The 21,303-nt window shown below is 54.0% G+C and overlaps 1 protein-coding gene across 1 annotated transcript; it reads right to left on the reverse strand.

Moving 5' to 3' along the window:
- Positions 1-1,584: 1,584 nt before the first annotated feature.
- AMPD1 (adenosine monophosphate deaminase 1) lies at positions 1,585-21,036 on the reverse strand. Its single transcript, XM_065403164.1, has 15 exons — positions 21,015-21,036; positions 11,981-12,155; positions 10,639-10,801; positions 9,201-9,366; positions 8,299-8,518; positions 7,719-7,848; positions 7,101-7,295; positions 6,660-6,791; positions 6,368-6,531; positions 6,060-6,186; positions 5,290-5,453; positions 3,309-3,429; positions 2,452-2,625; positions 2,094-2,204; positions 1,585-1,743 (listed from the first exon to the last, which is right to left on the reverse strand). Exons 1-15 carry the CDS (start codon positions 21,034-21,036, stop codon positions 1,585-1,587), a joined length of 2,223 nt encoding a protein of 740 aa, XP_065259236.1.
- Positions 21,037-21,303: the final 267 nt, after the last annotated feature.

Here is a 21,303-nt window from a genome sequence, read left to right on the forward strand (position 1 = left end):
GCTGTCGTGTCTAAGCAACCCTGCAAGGCTGCACAGTTTAGGACCGTAAGTGAAGAAACATACTCTGGCTGTGCAGTGCCCATCACAAGGGGAGCCTTTGCATGCTATGGGTCTACAAATAGTAATGATGATGAGATATGGCAGCAGATCCGTATGTGCTTGATTATGTTCTAGCATTCGTTGCATATCACTGATATGAACAGAGCAATTTCAGCCTTCAGCAACCTAGTGAAGGATTTATTTCCAGGCATGAGCATCTTTGTTCTGTGTTTGTACAGCACCTAGCACAGTGGGGGACTGGTCCATGACCATGGCTCCTAGGTGCTACTGCAATAGAATAGTAGGGGCTGAAGCCAGGCAACAACCAGCGCTTATATGATTCTGGCTGCAGTTTACCTTTTAATTGTATTTCTTGTCCCCACTCAATGCAGCCATAAGTCATGGTGATGTCATGATCAAAGTAAGAATCTAGCTAGCTAGATGAGACTAACAGAGAAAGGGCATTTGTGTACTGATGACAGCTGAGAGAGAAAACAGCAGCTGTTTAAACTAGTGGTGGGGACGGCTCATAGATGGGATATTAGGCTATCTGTTAACAACAACTAGGGCTGAGGCTTACAAAGGCAAGGAAATAATTTAATAATTTTGCACTTAGGATGCTGAGTAACAGTTTCTGAACAAAAATGGACCAGTGGGAGCTAGGCCAGTTATTGGCTACCACCTGGGATTCACTGGCTACTCAATTTGTCTTTCAGTCTAGTGAGAGCAAATTTCTTCCTGTCACTGGCTCAGGACACCTCCAGCACATGCCCGTGTGTGTGTGAGAGAGTGGATGCCTGCCAGCTCCACCCTTCCCTGACTCCCACCCATGCAGGGCTCCATTGCCTTCTGGGCTATTGCTTACATGGGCTCCAAGGGACAGAGATAGCATAGCCTTGATGTGGTCCTTGACCTGTGCCCCCTCACTGTCAGCACTTGCCAAGAGGACAGGCAGCCTGAAGCTTTTCAGGGCTGATTCCCTCAGAATAGGCTTATCCACGCAATGCGGGCTGGTGCAGTATAGCCTGTCATAGGGCTGGGAGTTATTCCGCATACAGCATCGATACAGCACTTGTAGAAGTCTGGAGCTGAGTCATTTGCTTCCGATTTGTGAATATCTGAACAGGCAGAATTTGTGTTACCACCTCTGGTGAGTTAATCGCCACTCACAATATCTGATTTTTTCGTAAAGCTCCAGCTCCTGGAGTCCTGTGATTAAGAGAGATTCTCACCTTTTGCTTGCAAAAAGTACATTTCCAGCCCTCATGGCTACAGAGAAATGCCTGAAAACATGACACCAAGTGACCCAGAAACCACACAGCAAAGAAAAAGAAGCCAACTTTATTATTTGTTAAAAATCTCATGATTTTCAGGGCCTGACTAGTGATTTTTGAACACCCAGGGCTAGTAACACCACAGAGAAAGGACATGATCTCCCAGTGCTGCCACCACAAGAAAGCAAAGTGCAGTCATGGGTGGGGCTCTAGGCTGCCCCAGGCCCTGACAGAGTGGAGGAGGCGTCAGGGTCCAGGCAGGTTTGGGGATCTACTCCATGATTTTCAGCCCCTCTGCGATGAGGTTGAGTTCATAGCACCAGGTTTCATAGCGATAGGCCATGCGGATCTGAGCTACATTTGTCTTCCAGATGTTGTTGCCTTGGGGCCCCTCCTCACGGTAATTCTCCCCCAGGAACTTGGTCTTCTCCTGGCAGAGACAAGGGAGCAGAATGAAAGGCACTGCATGGATCTATGCCCTCATCTCCTTCGGACAGCCTCCCGCTGCAGGATCCCGGCTGCCCGTGCTGTGCACGGGTTAGCATTGGCAGGCTTCTGCAGTCTCCCAGAGAAGCTGCTTCTGTGTCTCAAATTCCCTTTAGCGCCAGGTCTGAGGTGTCACTCTCCGAACAGGCAGAGCCATCCCTCCAGCTCCCCCACCCACTCTGATGCACACATGGAGACAGCTGCAGGAAGGGACATCCTCACTGCCAGGCCACTGGCAAACTGCTGAGCAGATGGCCCCTCCCCCAGGGAGATGTGGCAGACAGACAGACGTACCTCATGGGACAGACCACATTGCAAGACACTGTTCCTGGCAATCTCACACATGTCACAGGTGCTGAGTTTGAAGACTTGGGCAGCAATGGCGTATTCCTCCATCAGGGGCTCCTAGAGGAACACGAGCATCAGATCGGGGGAGAGGAGCGTGCACAGTGCTGCACCAACAGCTGGCCCTGCAGCCAGACTCCTCCCAGCGCCTGCTGCACAGCTCTGTGCCTAGGGGGGCGCAGCAGGCATTCCCATTACTCTGTTATGGCAGTGCCTAGGACCCTCTCCGAGCAGGGCCCCATTGTGCTGGGTGCTGTACAAATAGCTCCGTGGTATTTCCATGCCCAGGCCTGCCCTGGCACCATACCTTGGTGTAGTGGAACTGCATGGGGTCGTCCGTGGAGAGAGAGACCATCAGGCCTTTCTGGTGGAAGTCCAGCAGCGGGTTTTTGGCGTATTCAAGGAAGAGGCTGTTGTTGCTGAGCGGGGACATAGCAATGGGGATTTGGGCAAGAAAGTACAGGTACTGCAGCACAGGACTCTGAAAGGAAGAGCGTGGCCGTCTTCAGGGCAGAGGTGGGGAGCAGGGCAGTGGCAGACACTGCTGCTTCTCCACTACCTACAGCCCAACCCTTCCATGCCCTGGCAAAGAGAGCTGGGAGGCAGAGCTCACAGCTGCTTTCTGAGAAGGGGAGGGTCAGTCACCGTCCTATAAATCCATGGGGAGTAGATCTGGGCTTTGCCCTTGGCTTAAGCCAATCGTCTTCTCCATGGTCTGTGCACCCTGCAAGCACAGATTCCCACCTCCTCAGCATTTTCTCCAAGCAGACGGCCCAGAGCAGGGATGTCAGTGCTGGGGAACACGTGGTGCTCCAGGCAGGGGGCTGCGTTTGAGTGACATGGGACAGCATATTACAGTTCAGTGTGTAAGAGTCATGTGGGGTGGGGCTATGGCACCAGACTGGGGCTCAGGAGACCTAGGTTAAATTGCCAGCCCTGACACACACACCTCCAGGGTGCCCTGGGCAAGTCACTTAATGTCTGCGTGCGGGCCCCAGCCCTGCAGGGCCAGTGGGAGGGTGTGAAGCAAGAGCCACTGGCATTGGCTGTGAAGATAGGGCCTTGGCCAGACCATCCCCCTGCACCGCTGGAGCCATGCAGCTCATAAGAGCGTTGGTGGTGGTGGTGGAACAACAACATTAAGCGACTCTCCCCCACACTCACCTTCTTTAGGTTCAGGCCATGGGAGATATTATCTGCTGTCATGAAGGCTGCGAGCAGGTGGGTGATGGCCCCGGCTTCCCCGCAGTGGGGTCGGAACAGGAAGGTGTTCATGCCGCGTTCCCTATGTACAGACAGCAATACAGTAACCCCTGTGTCTGATGGAAACCTCTCCAAGCCAGGGGGTGCAGCAGCACCCCCAGCACCCCTAGTTCCAGTGCCTAAACATGGGGCTAATGCAGGGAGTGGAAGGGCATTGCTGGGTGGGAGCTGAAGCTGAACTGGAAGCCCACTTCCAGGGAGGAACCCCCAGAGCCCAGCCAGACCCGCTCCCAGGGACAGGACCCCCAGAGCCCAGCCCAGCCCCAGGCCTCAGTGTTTGCCCTTTATTCTCCCTAGTGCATTCAGACTGGGTGCAAGGAGACAGTCTCAGCTGAGCCCAGGTGTTTGCCACAATCGCTCATGTCTCCCTGCTGTCAAGGAAGCTTCAGAAATGCCTGGCTCTGGGCTCCTCCACTGGGCAATCTCCACGATGGAAGCATAGACCCCAGCAGAGCCGTCCTAGCACCACCTGCACAGCACGAACACAGGTCCCTCTCTGCTTCTGCTGGCGGCAACTCACAGCCAACATCCCCTCCCTCCACATGGGGCGCAATGCCCGTGTGACGCATGGCTAGAAAGGGTTAAACATCCTGCAAAATAAATAACCCTCAAAAGACACCGTGGGGAGATAATGTTTGTGTTTTTGTGTATTTACATATGTATGAGTAAGGTCCACAATGTAATCAACAGTCCCTGTCTATGCTGTATTCTGAAAATTCAGAGGTCAAAAGAACATCCTATCGTTTAAATGATTTGTAAACACGGGATAGGTCTGTATTCATCTCTCTTTGAAATGTATAGCAAATAATCTGTGAATGATGGAGGAACAAGCAAATTGCCTTATATTAATTCTATAGCTAAGTACCGGTGATGGACCTCCTTCAAAGTCAGGCTAATCACCTTTTGAATTCCAACTTGTCAAAAGACATGAAATTGTATCAAAGATCCTTGGGTCCTGATTCTGTCATTTCAGATCTGCTTGGGCTTCATCAGGGGAAGTTTGAGTTGCAAGACTGAGGTCCCAGTTATGCTGGTACGCCCTGAATATGATCTTTGGATATTGGACTATAACCTATGAACTATTTCTGAAAGAGCTCTTTGCAACAACAAAGCTCACCATCTGTGCGATTAATCTGAACATCAGTGAATTGAACTCATGTCTGTATGTATATTGATCTTTTAACCCTACTCTCTCTCTTTTGTTTTTGAATAAAGTTTAGTTTAGTTATTAAGAATTGTCTGTAGCATGTATTTGGGTAAGATCTGGAATATTCAATAACCTGGGAGGTAATGTGTCTGATCCTTTGGGATTGGTAGAACCTTTTATTTTATATGATGAAATAAGACTTAAAGACATTTTCATCATATTTGACGTGGGTACCCAGATGGAGGCCTGAGACTGGATTACTTTAAGGCAGTGGTTCCTAAACTTTTGTACTGGTGACCCCTTTCACATAGCAAGCCTCTCAGTGTGACCCCCCTAATAAATTAAAAACACTTTTTTATATATTTAACACTATTATAAATGCTGGAGGCAAAGCAGGGTTTGGGGTGGAGGCTGACAGCTCGTGACCCCCCACGTAATAACCTCGCGACCCCCTGAGGGATCCCGACCCCCAGTTTGAGAACCCCTGCTTTAAGGGAACTGTGTTGTTTGGACTTCTGAGTAACCGGTAAGGTAATAAAGAAACTGTTTTATGCTGGCTTGATAAATCTAAGTATTGGAATATCCACCAGCTTTATGGGGATTGTCTGCCCCATTCTTTGCAGCTCACCCTAATTGAGTGACCACAGATGGCCCCCACTAGGACTCGGTCACAGCCCGTGAACCAGGTCCCCGCCAGAGGGCACCAGCAGCACATACCCCCATGCGGTGACCCACCTGCGGAGGTTGTTGAGCACCATGATGTTGGCGTACATGTAGTACAGGTAGTAGGTATACGACGGGTTCTTCTCATGGCTCCACTTGTCCGGCTTGGGGCTCTTGGTGGAAAACATGTGCCCACTGTGCTTGGACTCGTCGTCCACGCTATCGAAGCCGGTGATCTGCTGGCACGAGCAGACAGGAGTGGGTCAGCCCCACCGCCCTCCGCTGGCTCCTAGGGCTCTCCCAATTGGGGGGGGGGTGTCTGTGAGCAAAGCCAGATGTCACCTCCCTCCCCATGGGCTAAGCAACCTCGGACACCCATCTCCCCGACCCAGGACACACGGCACTGAGTGCCTGACACCGCCCTCACCCCAAGCACCACAGCACATGCAGTGCAGGAGGGGGCCCAGCTCCCCCAGCACATCCCCTGCCCACCCTGCCCAGAACCCCATGCAGAGCCTGGCACATGCAGCGCAGGAGGGGTGCCGGGCTCCACCCACTAGCCTGGGCCCCTCTTAATGGCCCAGCACCAGACAACTCAGAAACGAGCTTGCTCGCTCATCTCACAGGCCTCCCTCTCCTGGCACCTCCCAACCCCAACCCATTTCTCTGGTTGGGGCCAGAGCAGGGAGGGTGGAAGGCTGACTTCCCCGACCTGTGGGGGAGGGCTCGGTGCTAATGCCAAGCTTACCAGTGTGGCACATAGTGGTGGGGTCTGAGCCCCAGAGGCACCACCCCTCCCGTCAGCGCTTCGTCAGGCCCAGGCCTCTCTGTACAGCACTCACGTGTCGCAGGAATACGCTCAGCTCCTTGTTGGCCTGAGGACTGACTGTCGCTTCAAACACAGGCACAAAAATATTCTCCAGCATCTTCCCAAAGTGGGGGAGGAAGTTCTTGGCCCGGAACACGTCGCTGGGGACAGAGACCAGGATTAGCCTCCAGCAGGAGAGCCGCACAGCCCCCAGCATGGACAGAACACCTCCCCCCGAGGCCGCTCTACAGACGCCCCACAGCTGCCACATCAGTAAGTCAGGATGCTCCTGCTCCCGCCAGCCTTGCCCCGACACCCGGAATCTCACCCCATGGCACGTACTAAATCCTGGGCACTTGGATCATCCACTTCATGTTGGGGGAGTAGACCCTGTGCCTGTTGAACCAGCTGGCCAGCTTGGGCCACTCCTCTGGCGAGCGCCCATAGATGGACAGGCGGGGTTCCGCGTGCTGGTACCTGGCATCCTCCAAGTCAGAGCCAACTTCCTGCAGACGTAAGGGTGCAGGTGGTCACGTGTGCCTCACTCACTTGGCTGGAACTCGGCATACTGTGGGCATACAGGCTCCTTCCTGCTGCGTTGGGTTCCCCTTGTGTCCCCACCCCCCCGGCTCACCTTGATGATGGTGGCAAAGTACTCGCCATCAATGGTGTTTTCTGTCTTCAGGTAGAGGTCACGCAGCTCACTGGCTCCCACCGGGTTGTACTTGTCATTAAACTTGTCAAAGCGCTGGAAGGTCTGGCGCCCCTGGGGTGCAAATCAGGGTCAGAGCCGAGGGCGGATAATGCTTCATGGACCTAACGGGGCGGGATGCGATAGCCTAAGGCCTCGCTGGAGAGGAAAGGGTTAACCCCAATTCTAGAGAAGAGCATTGGCCACCCTGCCATGGGACAGAGCTGGTGCAGTATGTGCCTGGGGAGGGGTCCCGGGTGACAGAAGGCATGTGATGGAGTGCCCCTAGGAGAAGTAGGTGAGGGTGCCCATGGGGCATGTGGGGACATGGCCCTGCGGGAAGGCAGGCATGGGACGTCTTATAGCAGAGGCCAACAGACTCACAGCGTGAACATCCAGAGAATCCACCGTCAGGCCATAGGGGTGCATGTTGAGCTGCTGGAAGAGCTGCTTCAGGGTGAGTTTCTTGCCCTTGGCGTCATACACGACCCTCTCCGCGTCCACACGGTACGACTTCTTGATGAAGCGCAGCAGGTGCTTCTGGTTCATGCAGGCCGCAGCATGAATGTGGGTGTCCACCTGCCAGGCAGAGGGGAGCCATCGGTCTAGCCAGGGCCCAGGTGGGGAGGAGGCAGGGCAGCCAGGCCCATAGAACGGAATGCTGCTGACACTGACTGCAGCCATGGCAAGTCTGCCCTGGCATCAAGGAGCACATCAGCCTGGATCCCAGTAAGCGATGGTGACCACCGGGGGCTAGCGGGGGGGTACTCCCTGTGCCTGCACCCCAGCCACGCCTCCGCACGCTCACACCTCCGGGGGCGACCCAGGGTCTGCTCAGGGGTCACAACAGCTTGTGCTGCCCCATAGAGAGGTGCGGGATGGGGAAAGCTGCCTGAGCACCACCTGCCCTATGGTGGAAGGAGTCAAGGCAGAGCCTGCATGCCCCTGGCTCAGCCCATCTGACAGGCCAGCAATGTCTGTGCGTCTGTCCCAGGCCCTCACCTTCCTGCAGTTGTAAAAATCCCGATGAGGGTTGTTCTTCAGCTCCTTCAGCTCCTCCATCTCATTCAGCATCTCGTGCACATTGAACTTGGAGGAGAGGAACTTCAGGCGCCGATGAGCGTAGGTTTTCCTGACAGAGACAAAGGGTCAGAACCCAGGCGCGTTCAGGCCCAGCTGAGTGCATGGGACCTGGGGATGCTACAGGTGGGGCAAACAAGGGCACGGCTGCCATGCAGCTCACACATGTCATGAAATTCCTGCTGTAATGACCTGAATCCTATAGCGCCAGCGGCTGGGGCAGTGGCAGCAACCTGCCAAACTACTCCAGGCCAGGTTTCAGTCCCAGAGCGGGCCCAGACATGGAGGCCTGCAGCAGGGCTGGGCTCCTCTGGGCACCAGGGGCCTGGCAGGTATTGCTGGGGGCCTGGCCAGCCCCTCTGACTGAAGTGGGAGCTGGTGTCCTGCCTGAGGGCTGCAAAGTTCTGCAGTGCACAACCCCTGGCAGCGCTGGAGCACAGCCGGACTGGGGTCCCCTGACATCCCTCTGTGTGGCAGGGCGGGGGCCTGGCTGGGCACTTACATGGGTCCCTGTGCAATCAGGGCGAGGAGGAAGTTCATGTCATCGAGGAAGTCCTCGAGGTTGGGGTAGGGCAGGTCCTTGGGCTTCCCTCGTCTGGCAGCCGCTGCGTCAGCATAGACGTAGACCACACCGCCCTGCATGCAGACGCAGTAGCCCAAGTCCTCGGGCAGATTGTCCGACCGGAAAGGGTCCTCACCCTCCTTCACAAGGGGGGTGAACACTGTCCCGAAGGCAGAGTGCAGGTGAGCAATGGGCCTGGTAGGGCAGCCTTTGCCACACGGCTGTACTCTGGGGCTGATGGCAGAGTCAGCGCCGGCCTGCGCATGAACACAGGTAGCCCACCCTGGAACCCAAGGCCAGGCCAATGGCTGCCCAGCATGGGGCCCAGACAGACACAGGCGGCTGCCGCCAACGGGCTCCTCTGGGGGCCCTTCCCTGCCTCAGTGCCTGGGCTGCTCCCTGCCTCTCTGGTGGTGGAGCCGGCATCCCAGCTCTCTGGCTGCTGAGTCTCTCCAGGCCCGCAAAGCCTGAGCAAGAGCACGGCTTGCCCAGAGACACAAATTGTTGGCGGAGATCTGACAGCCCTGGAGGGATCTGGGGCACGGAAACGAACGAGTGTATGCGTGGCAGAGAGCTAGGGCATTCAGAGGGGCTCCACTCCCCCCACATCATGGGGTCAGTCTCTGCAGGAGACTGGTTCCAAGCTAGATAGCGTGAGGCTGCATTCCTGTAGCCTCAACAACAGGAGTCATTTCCTCCAGATAGATGCAGGTTCAGCACCCCCGGCACTGCTACCGGGGACACCCCCTCGCCTGCACAGCCCTGGGCTCCCCAGCTGCTCTTCAAAGGCTTCCTGTTTGTGCTGGTTGTGAGTTACCCTGGAAGTCATGGCTGCTAGGTACCTGGGGCATGCCCATCCTCGGCTTGCCAAACCTCGCCTTCCATGTTGCGCAGATACTGGGACGGGGTCTTGGGGAACCTCTGAAACGATTTCTGCATGTATTTCTCCCGGATGCACAAAGCCCGGTAGAGGCCTCTGCAGACGACTTCAAAATCCTCAATTGTGACCTGCAAAAGTTCTTTGTTGAGGACAGTGGTGTGTGCAGCATGTGGGGGCCTGCTCTGGGCCTGTGGGAGCTCCTGGCCTTGCTGGGACGCGCAGACAGACACGCTCGCTGTGCACGTGCTGGAGAACAGCTGAATCAAGGCAAGGCCTGGGTTCCCCTGGAGCCCACCCCCACATGCATGGCCCAAACAGGCAGCCTGGCAGCCATTCTCCAAGCCCTGCCCTTTCAGCCTGGCTGACAGCGTTTTGTGCAGCTCAGAAAGGTCCTTGCTGAGGTAGAAGGAAAGCCCCAGAGGCCAGGACAAGCCATTAGGGGCACTGTCCTGGAGCGCAACTCCCAGCTGCTGTCTGACATCTCACTCTGAAGCTGCAGCCTAGGGTGCTGCAGGGGCTATTTTAGGAGCACAAGCTGGTCCCGCTTCAATTTCATCTGACTCAGCATATCATCAGCACATCTAATTTACTGCAGAAGGCAAGTGTTGTGTGGGCAGCCCCGGGAGGTCAGGCCAGGGCGCTGGCGAGCGACAGGAGCAGGGGATTGCCACCCAGCAGCTGCAGTGGCTGGCTGGGACCACGGCTAGGGAGTGATGCTGGAGCGGCCATCTCAGTGCACCGAGGAGTGTCTTGCCAGAAGAACCTGTAACCCACGCCATCCTGTAATGGCCCCTGCCTTTGCTGCTTGGCCCCAAGCTGACCCAGAAGGGCGGGGCTGCACCTGCGCATGGTGGGGGCTGAGGTGAAAGGGGCCTCTCTGTGATTCTCCACAGGCAGAATGCATGCTGAGCATGGGCCCGGCAGTCACCGCACCAGGTGTGTGCATGCAATTCACACAGTGACAGACATAGCGCATGCACAGTCACAGCCTTGCATTTCTGCCCCCCTGCTCTGCCCTGGTGACTGGCTGGAGCACTATGCAGGGAGGTACTAAGGGGTCTCAGCAACTGCTCCATCTGCCACCCTGCAGCATCTCTTCTTGAGGGGCCACAAGGGCCCTGTGCCTTCCCAGCCATCGCACAGAGAAGAGCCCATGAGTTTCTCTGCCACATACATTGGCTTGCACCTTTGGGATCACTAGGGAATTAGCAGGGTGCTGCCATCTGCCCAGACTGAGCTGGGAGAAGTGGCCTCTCCTATGCATTTAAACAAGGGGCACGCACGTGCACATTCCCAGCTCCCAGGAGCCAGGAGAGAGGAGGGCAGAGGGCATGGAGGGGGAGACCGGGAGAGGAAATGGCGCTAAGACGTGGGAGGGAGCGAGGCACGCTGGCGCTTACCCCTGAGGCATAGTCCCCTGTGATCTGCACACGCTGGAAGTCAGGCACAGACTGGTACAGTGGCGAGGCAGCGATGAACTCCTCAATGGTGGATAGTTTGGTTGCAGAAGTTTCAGCAATGGGCAGAGCAAGTGCAATTGTCTTCAGGGAAATCCGCTTCTTCCTGCAGAGAACGGGGGGACCACCTCAGCCTGGGCACTGGCAGCACCATGTGCCCTGCAGGCAAGGCAGGGCCCTGCCCAGCGCTAGGGGTCAAAGGACTATGCCCAGGTATTCAAAGGGAAATAGTGCAATTAGCAGCATGTCCTTTCCTGTCTCAGTGCAAACCCGGGCTGTCTGCACCGATAGAACAGTACAATCCAATGCCTCGGCCATCCCAGATGCTGTTTGTCTCCCTGGGTCAAGCCATGGCTGGCGAGAGACATGTTCCAGCTCCTGTCCCAGGTGTGCCAAAAGGTGGGGGGAGCAGAGGCTGCAGCAGAAGCTTTGGTCCCACAAACTTGGCTCTCCAGGAGTCAGAGCTCCGTGATGTTTCCAGCCATAGCAGGGTTTGCAATTTTTAATTCAACACTAATCCTAGATTATTGGCTGGAATAACTGGACGCTGTCTGAGTACTTGCATGGCCCTTGTCACCACAGTCTCTGAATGCCTCACAGTCACTAGTGGGGGTTGCCCCTCTGCCCCCTGGGCGGCAGGGTCGGGAAAGCTAAGTGACTGGCCCAAGGGCACACAGGGCATCTGTGGTGGAGCCTGGACCAGGCCCCTGGTCTCGAGGCCCAACCCAGCGCTCGTCTCTGGGGAGCAGTGGCTCAACGCACCAGCCTGTGGGCGATGCTCAGGCAGCACGATGAGGCCTGCAGCACAGAGCGACTGGACAGACAGTCTGGATGGATGGATGGCCGGAGTCAATCAGGGCTTTCAAACACTTTCACAGGGGAGTACCCACCTCTTACCACAGGGATTTGTTTGTGGGCCCAGCCCCTAAGACAACACTCCTGGGGCCACCAGACACCAGCATCCATGGAGGAGTGTGTGCTGGGGGCAGGTAATGTGATGAAACACCTGGAAACAAACAGCATGAGCTGCCCAGCAGGCTCTCCATGGCCATGGCCGGGGAACCTCTAGGCCAGACAGACAGTGGCCAGCCCAGGTTGTCCCAGAGAATTCACTGAGATATTCCCAAGCCATAGTTAAAGTTTCCATCCTCGTCTCCTGGTATAAGGGCATGCAGGGGCCGGAGCTGGGGGCTAGCAGGGCCAGGGCAGGTGTCAGAGGTGGGAAGCTTTCAGCCTGTCCCTCCCCACAGTGCCCCAGGCCTACTGCCCCTCACCCAGCTCTCACCGCTTGTCAGCCGTGGCTGTGGTCTCCTGGTGGATCATGTGCTCCCTCATTTCATGGTGCAAGATGGGGCAGATTTCTTCCACATCAAAAGGTGAGACCTCGTGCCTGCTGTCCTCGTCCTTCACCTCAGAGGCAAAGACCTTCTCAGCGAAGCAGCGCATCGCCTCATCCGTCTCTGCAGGGAGAAGGTGCCCTGGTGACCTGGCCAGTCTGCGCCCAGCCACCCATGACCAGGCAGGACTCCTCCCACCCAGCAGGATGAGGTGCTCCAACCCCCATACCCATCTGGCAGAGCCAAACTCAGCTGTTAGCTACATCTTTGGTCCCTTCTGCTTGCACTTCATCTCCCAGCAAGACTGCGTGTCCCAGCCACCCAGGACAGGGGAGCAAGGGAACAGCTGTTGTCTTGATGCTAATTTCTCAGGGCCTGTCATGGGCTAAGTGGGGCTGGAGACTTGTCCTGACTACGGTGACCAGATGTCCCGATTTTATAGGGACAGGCCCAATTTTGGGGGCTTTTTCGTATATAGGCACCTATTACCCCCACCTCCTGTCCCGATTTTTTACATTTGCTATCTGGTCACCCTAGTCCTGACTTCACCCAGCTCCATAGGCAATGCTTGCTTGGGGCAGGTCCAGAGCCGAGGGGAAGGCTGGGGCTGAGGGGGGAACAAGTCCATGGGCAGGGGACTGAGTGGGGGTGGACCCAGAAGGGGCTGGCATGTGGGAGAACACACAGGAGGGGAGTGAGAGTTAGCACAAGCCCCTTCCTGACCCCCCAGCTGGGTGCTGCTCTCCGCATGTCACTTACACACAGCATCCAAGGTAGGATGGAGGCAGTGATGAGGCTGAAGATGGACATAGACCTGCTTCCCAAGTGGTATATGGAACATGACAGGGGACTATACGCTCCTGAATGGTGTGGAGAAAGTGACTAGGGAAGTGTTATTTACCTCTTCATATAACTCATGAACCAGGGGTCACCCAATTAAATTATTAGGCAGCAGGTTTAAAACAACAATAAGGAATTACTTCTTCACACAATGCACAGTCAACCTGTGGAACTCATTGCCAGGGGCTGTTGTGAAATCCAAAAGAACAACTGGGTGCAAAAAAGAACTGGATGAGTTCATGGAGGCTAGGGTGATCAAGGGCTATTAGCTGAGATGGTCAGGGACTCAGCCTCATGCTCTGGGTGTCCTTAAGCCTCGGACTGCCAGAAGCTGGGACTGGATGACAGGGGATGGAGCATGTGATAGTTGCCCTGTTCTGTTCATAGCCTCTGGCACTGGCCACTGTCAGAGACAGGACACTGGGCTACATGGGCCACTGGGCTGACCCAGGGTGGCTATTCTTATATTCACTTGACCCTGGGGGTAGGACTGGGAGAGCAGGAGTTTCCCTGCTGCTGCTCCAGGGACCTTGTCTAGCAGGTGGGACCCAACATTTGCTAAAGACAATCCAGCCTGAACTGGGAGAGCTGGTGCCTGTGCTCAGCGCCATGGACATGATTTGGTGGTGGCCCTACTCTGTGCCATTCAGGGCCTTCCACAAATGGGGGATGAATGGCGTTGGTGTTTGGCTGCCCCAGACACCTCATTGCCATTCGGTTGCGCTCCACACTCTGGGGCGAGGCTGGGGCCACTGGGGTTTCTGGCCTGTTTCGCTCCATGGGGCTGGGAGCACTAGGTAAGGGGACTGCTGGCCGCCCACTGGCACTTAGTAGGGTTTTTAGTTGGCCCTCGCCAGTGCTTTATTTGTAATGGCACAAAGGGAGCACTGGCACCTCACCCAGTGCCAAAGGAAAGGGGCAGAGCCAATGAGAAATCAGGAGCCTGAGACTGACAGTCCCCAGGGCCAATGGGGAGAGGTCAGTGCTCCAGATCAGCCCCATTGACAGGGCAGACAGGCCAATGAGGGAGTCAGGAGCTGGGGTCCCGTCCTCCGAGTGGGCTGGAGCTGCCTGAGGCAGCGCAGGGCCGAGCTAAGGGGAGAGCAGGGGCCGGAGCTGGGCTGGGGGCAGAGCCAGAAAGGAGCAGCCCAGAGAGCAGAGCTGGGCCGGGAGCAGAGCCGCGCCGGCCAGAGGGGCAGCCCGGGGAGCTGCGCTGGAGGCAGAGCCGCAGCCGCGCTGAGGCAGGAGCTGGGGCCGTCCGGAGCCGAGTGCGGTGAGCAGCTGGGGAGCGCGAGGGGGGACCCCAGGCAGAGGGCCCAGCGCAGGGAGAGGTCACCAGCCAAGGGGTCTCACAGGCCGGACTGGGAGGGGGCAACGCTGGGGGGAAGGGCCCTGCCACCTAGAGCCTGAGGGCGGCCCCGGGTTGCCAACTTTCTGACCAAACAAAACCGAACACCCTTGCCCCGCCCCTTCTCTGAGGCCCCGCCCCACTCACTCCATCCCCCCCCCCCCCCTCACTCACTCGCTCATTTTCACCGGGCCGGGGAGGGCCCTTTCTCAACCGGGTGTTCGGTTGAAAACTGGCAGCCCACCCGCAGCGTCCCTGCCTTATTTTGTTTGTTGGTTGCTGTTTAATCAGTCGTGTTTGCTTTGAACTCTATGTAATGAGCAGTGGGTCGGGGACGTGGCCAGGGCAGAGAGAGCACCCCGCCGTGGGGACACCCTAGCCACTGTCCTAAGTGACCACAACGAGACTGGGGGTCCAACCCCCCAGGGATCCTGGGCCCGGCCTTGTCGGGGTTACGAGGACTCTGCCCCACGGGAGGGAGGAAGGGGACCCTCAAGGGCAGGCAGGCTCCTGGGTAAAGGGAGTGGGAGCAAGGACTTAGATCCTTTAGCTAGCCAGTTCCACAAGGGTTGCCAACTCTCCAGGATTGCCCTGGAGTCTCCATGAATTAAAAATTATTTTTCCATTAAAGATTTTGTCTTGATGAAACCTCCAGGAACAGGGCAGGCCTTAAGTAAAATGGCACCCCGGGCGAACTAGCATTTTGGTGCCCCCCTTTGTCCCTGGCCCCCATGGACTCCCCGCCTGCACCCCCAACCCTTGCACTCCCCTGCTGCCTGCATCTCCAACCCCTGCCCCTCTCTTGCACCCGAACCCGTGCATTGTGCCCCCTTTGCCCCTAAGCCCTGAACCCCTCTCCTGCGCCCACGTGGGAAAACTGACCTGGATGCATGAAGCAGCTGGCATTACTGCTTGCTCTCCCCCCCGCCCCCAAATACTGCTCCTCCACGCACCCGTGGGGGCTGTGAGAGGGAAGCGAGGACCAGCATCATGGCTCCCTGCATCCAGATCACTTTCCCCTCCTGGGCTGTGTAAGTGCTTGGTGTTGCTCCTCGCTCCCCCATTCCCAGCCCCCTGGGGCAGGGCGCAGAGGAACATTGGGGGAAGTATCTGTGCATCTCTGCTTGTCCCCCACCCCGTTCCTCAGCCAGGAGGAAACAGGGAGAAATCTGGGCACCCCTCTACGCGGCACTCCCGTCAGCCAGGAGCAAGTTCTGACTTTAAACCGGCAGTGCGCACCTCTATGCTGCTGCACGGCGCCCCCTTGCCCATGGAGCCCCCGGGCAGTTGCTTGGTGGCCCCGCCCCTAAGGCTTGCCCTGTCCAGGAATATGTCCAGCCAAAATTGGCAACCACATAGGCCAGGAAAGTTCCCCACGATAGCAGAACCATTCCTCCGCTTACATTTAGAAAGGGAAGTACTTGTGGCACCTTAGAAAGGGGTTTCCTTAAGCTACCAGATGTTATAGCAACAACGGAGCATGCAGAAACAGCCACCTGGGAGCCAAACCAATGAGCTCCTGTATCCCTCAAGGTGCAGCTCCAGAGATTGCTGGAAGGGAGAGAGGCCTGTGCAGGAGGCCAGCATAACTATGCACAACTGACATACCACCTAAAGCTGCAAGGCACTAGCAAGGACTCAGCCACTTCTGGGGGGTTGAAGCAGCGCCTGGCCTCCTGCACGGCCCCCTGCAGGGCACAGACACTTTGGAACAGCTCCAGAAAGTGAATGCTCCCTGGACCTAACCGCCCCACAGTGAGCCTGGGCAGCCCGTGAACGTGAGCTGAGCAGCCCATGAATGTCATGTATGGCAGGAGGGATGTGAACTGTGATGAGCAGAAGGCTGGAGGATGGCCTATGCTGGGGATATGCACATGCAACACCACTTCATGGAAGCACAACGAGCAGGTGATGAGGTGCCAGGACTGGGCCCCATCTGCACGACAGAAACAACTGAATTGGGGGAGTTCCTGCTCTGAACCCACAGCTTCTACTCGGACATGGCCTTAGGGAGGCAGCAGCATTTTATCCCCTGGCATTTGAATTTCAGCTCTAAGGTTCCACCCTTGAGAGAAGGCTGCTGAGGCAACTGCAAGATCCTGGGGCAAAGAGGCTCATGCTCAACTCTGCATCCAGCAGCAGCGTCACTGCAAATTCAGGAGTTGTGTCCATTTCTCAGCAGTTCAGGTTTTGCTATGTAAGCAGCTCCAGATCTATGTGACACAAGGGCCAGGCAGTGGTAAATTGCCGTGAGCCTGAGGGATGCACTGAGTTGTCGTAGCTATTTGCATTCTCGTTATCAGAATAAATGCAACTTCTGAACCACTACTCTGCTCATATCATGCTGGCAGTTGGGGACACAGGGTGTGTGTTTCCCAGCATTTGTAGATTATCAGTTTGTCCTCACCATGTCCACGGTAGAAGGGGAGGGTGCAAGGGGCTGCGCATTGTGGGCCCCTGACCTGGATAAAGGAGACTAAGGCTCCGGTCTTGGTCCCAGTCAAGTCTGTGGATTGACTGCAGTGAGAGCAGGAGGTGGCCAGAGAATGCTAGGTTAGCATGAGTCATACAGCAGAGAAGTGAGGTACTTGTTAGATTTGGGAGAAAACCGAAATTTTTCTCCCTTTAGTCCTGCTCGTTTCACAGAGAACGAGATATCACCCCAAGTTAGGGTGACCAGATAGCAAATGTGAAAAATTGGGACAGGGGATGGGAGGTAAGAGGACCCTATATAAGAAAAAGACCCCAAAATCGGGACTGTCCCTATAAAATCGGGACATCTGGTCACCGTACCCCAAGTTATGGAGGCCCAGCCTCTCCACTGGCCTGAGCTGCAGGCTCAAGGAGTTAAGGGTCAAGTTGGAACTTTACAAAACACCAACTGTTAAGGAAACGTTTAATAACAAATAGCAGCTTTAGTGATTGTAAACAGCCAGACAGTCAAAACATATGGAAACCAATTCTACTTGTGGTCCAGGCTGGTTCCTGGCATGTACTGCTGAGAAATGGCTGCTTCTTGGATTGTTAACATATTGCCATGGTCATTTGTCTATTGGCTATTTCCAGTGATAATTTGTCTGGTTCATACCCCAGCAGCCACACAAGAAAGGGCCAGTAATATTCATGTTTCTCTTCTGCTGTTGGAGGTAAAATAAAAACAAACAGAGATGATCAGCTCTCACAAGATCCCAGATGCTTCTCCCTCCCATCAATATTAGCATTTGTGCAGAAAAATGTGCAGAATTATTTCAGTGGCAAATATTCTAAATTGTTCTGTTTGCACTAGACTAGTGCACTGTGTCACTTTGCAGTGATAGGAAATATCTCAGTTACACATACAAATTCTGCTTTGACTGTTTTACAAGGTTGCCTTAATGCTACACCTGAAATAACTGTGTTGCAAACATCTCATTCCTATTTGGGGGCTGTTCAGCCATTACATGGAGCCTAAAATCTGCATCAACAACTTCAGCTCAGTTCTGTGCAAAAGCTCTATCTAAAAACCTGGTCCGGGATTTTCCTATGTCCATCTGAGGAGAGCAGCATTTGATAACAGAATCTGAGCAGGGTTAGATGGAGAAGAGCTGGGATCCTCCAAGGCAGCAGCTTTTGCTAATGGAGTCTATCCTCTGGCCAGCCAGAGATGGGACAGCTAGCACTCCATAATCGTCACTTAGCTCATGGCCTATTCAGAATTATATAAGAATAATTATTGAATACATTGACTCATCAAATAAGACCCAGGCAGCCTTGTCAGGTGTTTCCACACTCCTGCACTCAAGGGCAGGCAGCACAATCCAGCACAGGATGCCAGAACACAGAGTTAGCAGAGACTCCTTTGGCTCCTAACAAGAAGCTGATGTTTTAGCGATTTGGCTGGTCTGGAAATTGTTCTGGATCCACCAATGGGAGAAACAAAGGTTGTGAGAAACTCCCACAGCCTGTGCCTCAGCAAGGGGAGGGTAAAGAAATGAATATTGCTACAAGCTTGTGCTTTTGATTTGGTGTCTGAGAAACTCAGGTTTATAGCATCATGGAGATGTAGGGCTGGATGGGGCCTCAAGATGTCATCAAGTCCAGCCTCCTGCACTGTGGCAGGAACAAATAAACCTAGACAATCCCTGCCAGCTGTTTGTCCAACCTGTTCTTAAAAACCCTCAGCGATGGGGATTCCACAACCTCCCTTGGAAGCCTCTTCCCAATTATCCTTAGAATTAGAAAGTTTTTCCTCATATCTAACCCCCAATATCCCTTGCTGCAGATTAAACTTCTGGTCCTACCTTCAGTGGATATAAAGAACAGTTGATCACCATCCTCTTGGTAACAGCACTTAACATATTTGAAAACTGTTTTCAACCCCTCCCACCCCCCACGTCTTTTCTCAAGACTAAACATGCCCAGAAAAGACTTTTCCCCCCGATCAGGTTTTCTAAACCTTTGATCATTTTTGTTGCTCGTCTCTGGACTCTCCAATTTGTCCACATCTTTCCTAAAGTGTGGTGCCCAGAACTGAACATAGTACCCTAGCTGAGGCCTCACCAGTGCTGAGTAGAGTGGGACAATTACCTCCCATGTCTTACACACAACACTCCTATTAATACATCTCAGAATGATATGCTGCTGGAGGAATAGCAGAAGGGGCAACTTTGATCATATGTGGTGGGAATGTTCTTTCACCAAATGTTTTTGGAGGCAGATGTTCCACCAGTCTTCCACTACTTTTCAAACATAGTTCACACCAGGGCTTGCTTTCCTGGTTATGATTACAGTTAGGTATTGGGGAAATACCTGTCATTTATATTCAGCAAATTTCCAGCTATTATCTTTATTGAAAATAAATTGACAATAGGCATTTCGTTAGCTTTATACTCTCTAGAGCTCAATATAAAAAGTTGAGCTCAAGGAGTCTCTGCTAACTGTGTGCTCTGGCATCCTGTGCTGGATTGTGCTGCCTGCCCTTGAGTGCAGGAGTGTGGAAACACCTGATCTGGAATTCAAACTATAGAGCAAACAAGTTCTATGGGCTGATTGTCATAGGGGCCTGACCCGCTGCCTTTGGTTGGCTGCTGCTTGCTGAACACTTCTGATTAGAGTGAACCTGGATCAGATGAATTCCTTGGCCAGTACTTCTTCCTTAATGACCTTTACCCCCTCCTACCAACTTCCTTTGGCTCCAGTCCTTCTCACATTGTACCTCTCTGACACACCCCAGACCTCTTCTATTCCACCTAATGTTTTCTTTGGTTCTAGGTAATTCTGGCTCACCGCCTGTCCCACTCACATTGGGATGAGATTAGTGAAGTTTACTCTCCTGTCATTGAGACTGGATGATGCATACCAGAGCCCCACCATCCCCTTTAGTCTGAATCATCTGGACTAATGATCTGTCACTAGTGCAGTCTGTAGAACTGAGCACAGATTGTGAGACCCACAAATCCACATGTTGGGATCCCTGCACACATCCACAATTATTGATGTACAATGTATACTATATAATGTATAATCACACTTCTCATATAATTTGCCAAGTCTCAGGGGATCCTAGTTATTGCCTTGCAGGTTCCATTCCCAGCTCTTTTCTTCTGTTTGCTCCCTCTTATCTGCCATGTTACAGGCTGCTCTGTTCTTGCCCAAGGCCAGGCAATGCCAGACACTTGTTTGACACAGTCAGTTTGAATCTGGCTGCTGGGTGTGGTTACTCAGAGAGGATCCTTTCACTTTTCCCTGTCCCAAGCAATTGGGATTTGTGTCAGTACGCTAGGATGACCAGATGTCCCGATTTTATAGGGACAGTCCCGATATTCAGGGCTTTTTCTTATGTAAGTGCCTATTACCCCTCACCCCCATCCCGATTTTTCACACTTGCTATCTGGTCACCCTACAGTACGCTGAGCCATTAACCTAACACAGCCTTAGAATCCAACAGCCTTACACACCTCGGTATACCTGTGATGCGGGCAGACCCAGCGTAGCACTTGGTAGGAAGGCTGGTCTGATGAATGCTGGAGGCTTGATGAGTGATGGAGGAGCAGAAAGGATGTTCAGTCCTGAGCTACTAAGTCAGCTCCTTACCTTTGCTGCAAACTCCCTTCACGTTTCTGCTCCATGTTCTTCCTAAGTCACAAATCATTTCTTGCTAGTTTAACGTGAGTAGAGCACCACAGCTTCACTCAGTGTCCAAATCTGCAGGAGCACATTGCTTCTCTACTTGCCAGACAGAGCAACAGGGAATCTCCAGTAGCCCCAATTCTTTTTGCCGACCCTCTCTCTCTCTTCAGATGCATTCATGATACATCCAGACATTTGGCTTCAGCTGGGGTGCTGGCATCAGTCACAGTTGCAAGTTGAGTGTTAGGACTGAACCCAATTTGCTTTATCACCTCTCTACATGCTCAGCAGGTCCTAGTTGTGGGGACCTGTCCACTGGCTTTGTCTTCTGCATGGTGGAATCCACTCACCTGGCCATTTAATTCAGTGCATTTATTTGCAGCCCTGTGTCTCCCTTATTTGGCTTATCACCCTGTACATCTTCTATGTGAAATCCTGGCTCCATTAAAATCCACCGCAAAACTCCCCTTGACTTCAGTGGGGCCAGGCTTTCACCTTGTGTCTGTGCCATCTACAATATAGCATATAGCTGCCTCTTTATCCCCAAACAAAAAGCAAGAGACCCCCTGTAAGGTTTGGCTGCTGCCATCTGCATCACCAGACATAATGGGCACATCAAGAGAGACTTTGCAGTTGACAAAGAGCACTCTCTGGCTGCTCACCTCATTGACTTTCTTTAGACCTACCTGCAACTTTCACTTGTGGCATCTTTGCTACAAGCTGTTGGAGCCCCGAGTAACTCGCTGCAGTGAGGGAGTGTGGGCGGCTGAGTGAAGCTGCACAACAGCCTAACACAAATGTTACTGCTCTATATCCCCCTGTAACCAGAGTCCCTTCTCTAAAAGGAGAGGAGGGATCAGATATGGAACTATTTAAAGTTGCAGCCAAGAGCAGTCTCAGTGAAACAGGTGACGCTGAAGGCCAGCATTAACTTTAGTGACCCTGAAGTACCAGAAAGCTAATGCAGAACTTAGA

Source organism: Emys orbicularis, chromosome 4 (assembly GCF_028017835.1).
Source record: "Emys orbicularis isolate rEmyOrb1 chromosome 4, rEmyOrb1.hap1, whole genome shotgun sequence".
Lineage (NCBI taxonomy): Eukaryota > Metazoa > Chordata > Testudines > Emydidae > Emys > Emys orbicularis.

Bases quoted from the DNA above. Each gene is read 5' to 3' on its own strand.
- AMPD1 (XM_065403164.1), bottom strand. From the start codon at position 21,036: ATGCCACAAGTGAAAGTTGCAG. The intron at 12,156-21,014 runs GTAGGTCTAAAG...TTCTCCCTGCAG, and splicing joins GCCACAAGTGAAAGTTGCAG to AGACGGATGAGGCGATGCGC. The intron at 5,454-6,059 runs GTGAGTGCTGTA...TCGTGCCAGCAG, and splicing joins TGAGCGTATTCCTGCGACAC to ATCACCGGCTTCGATAGCGT.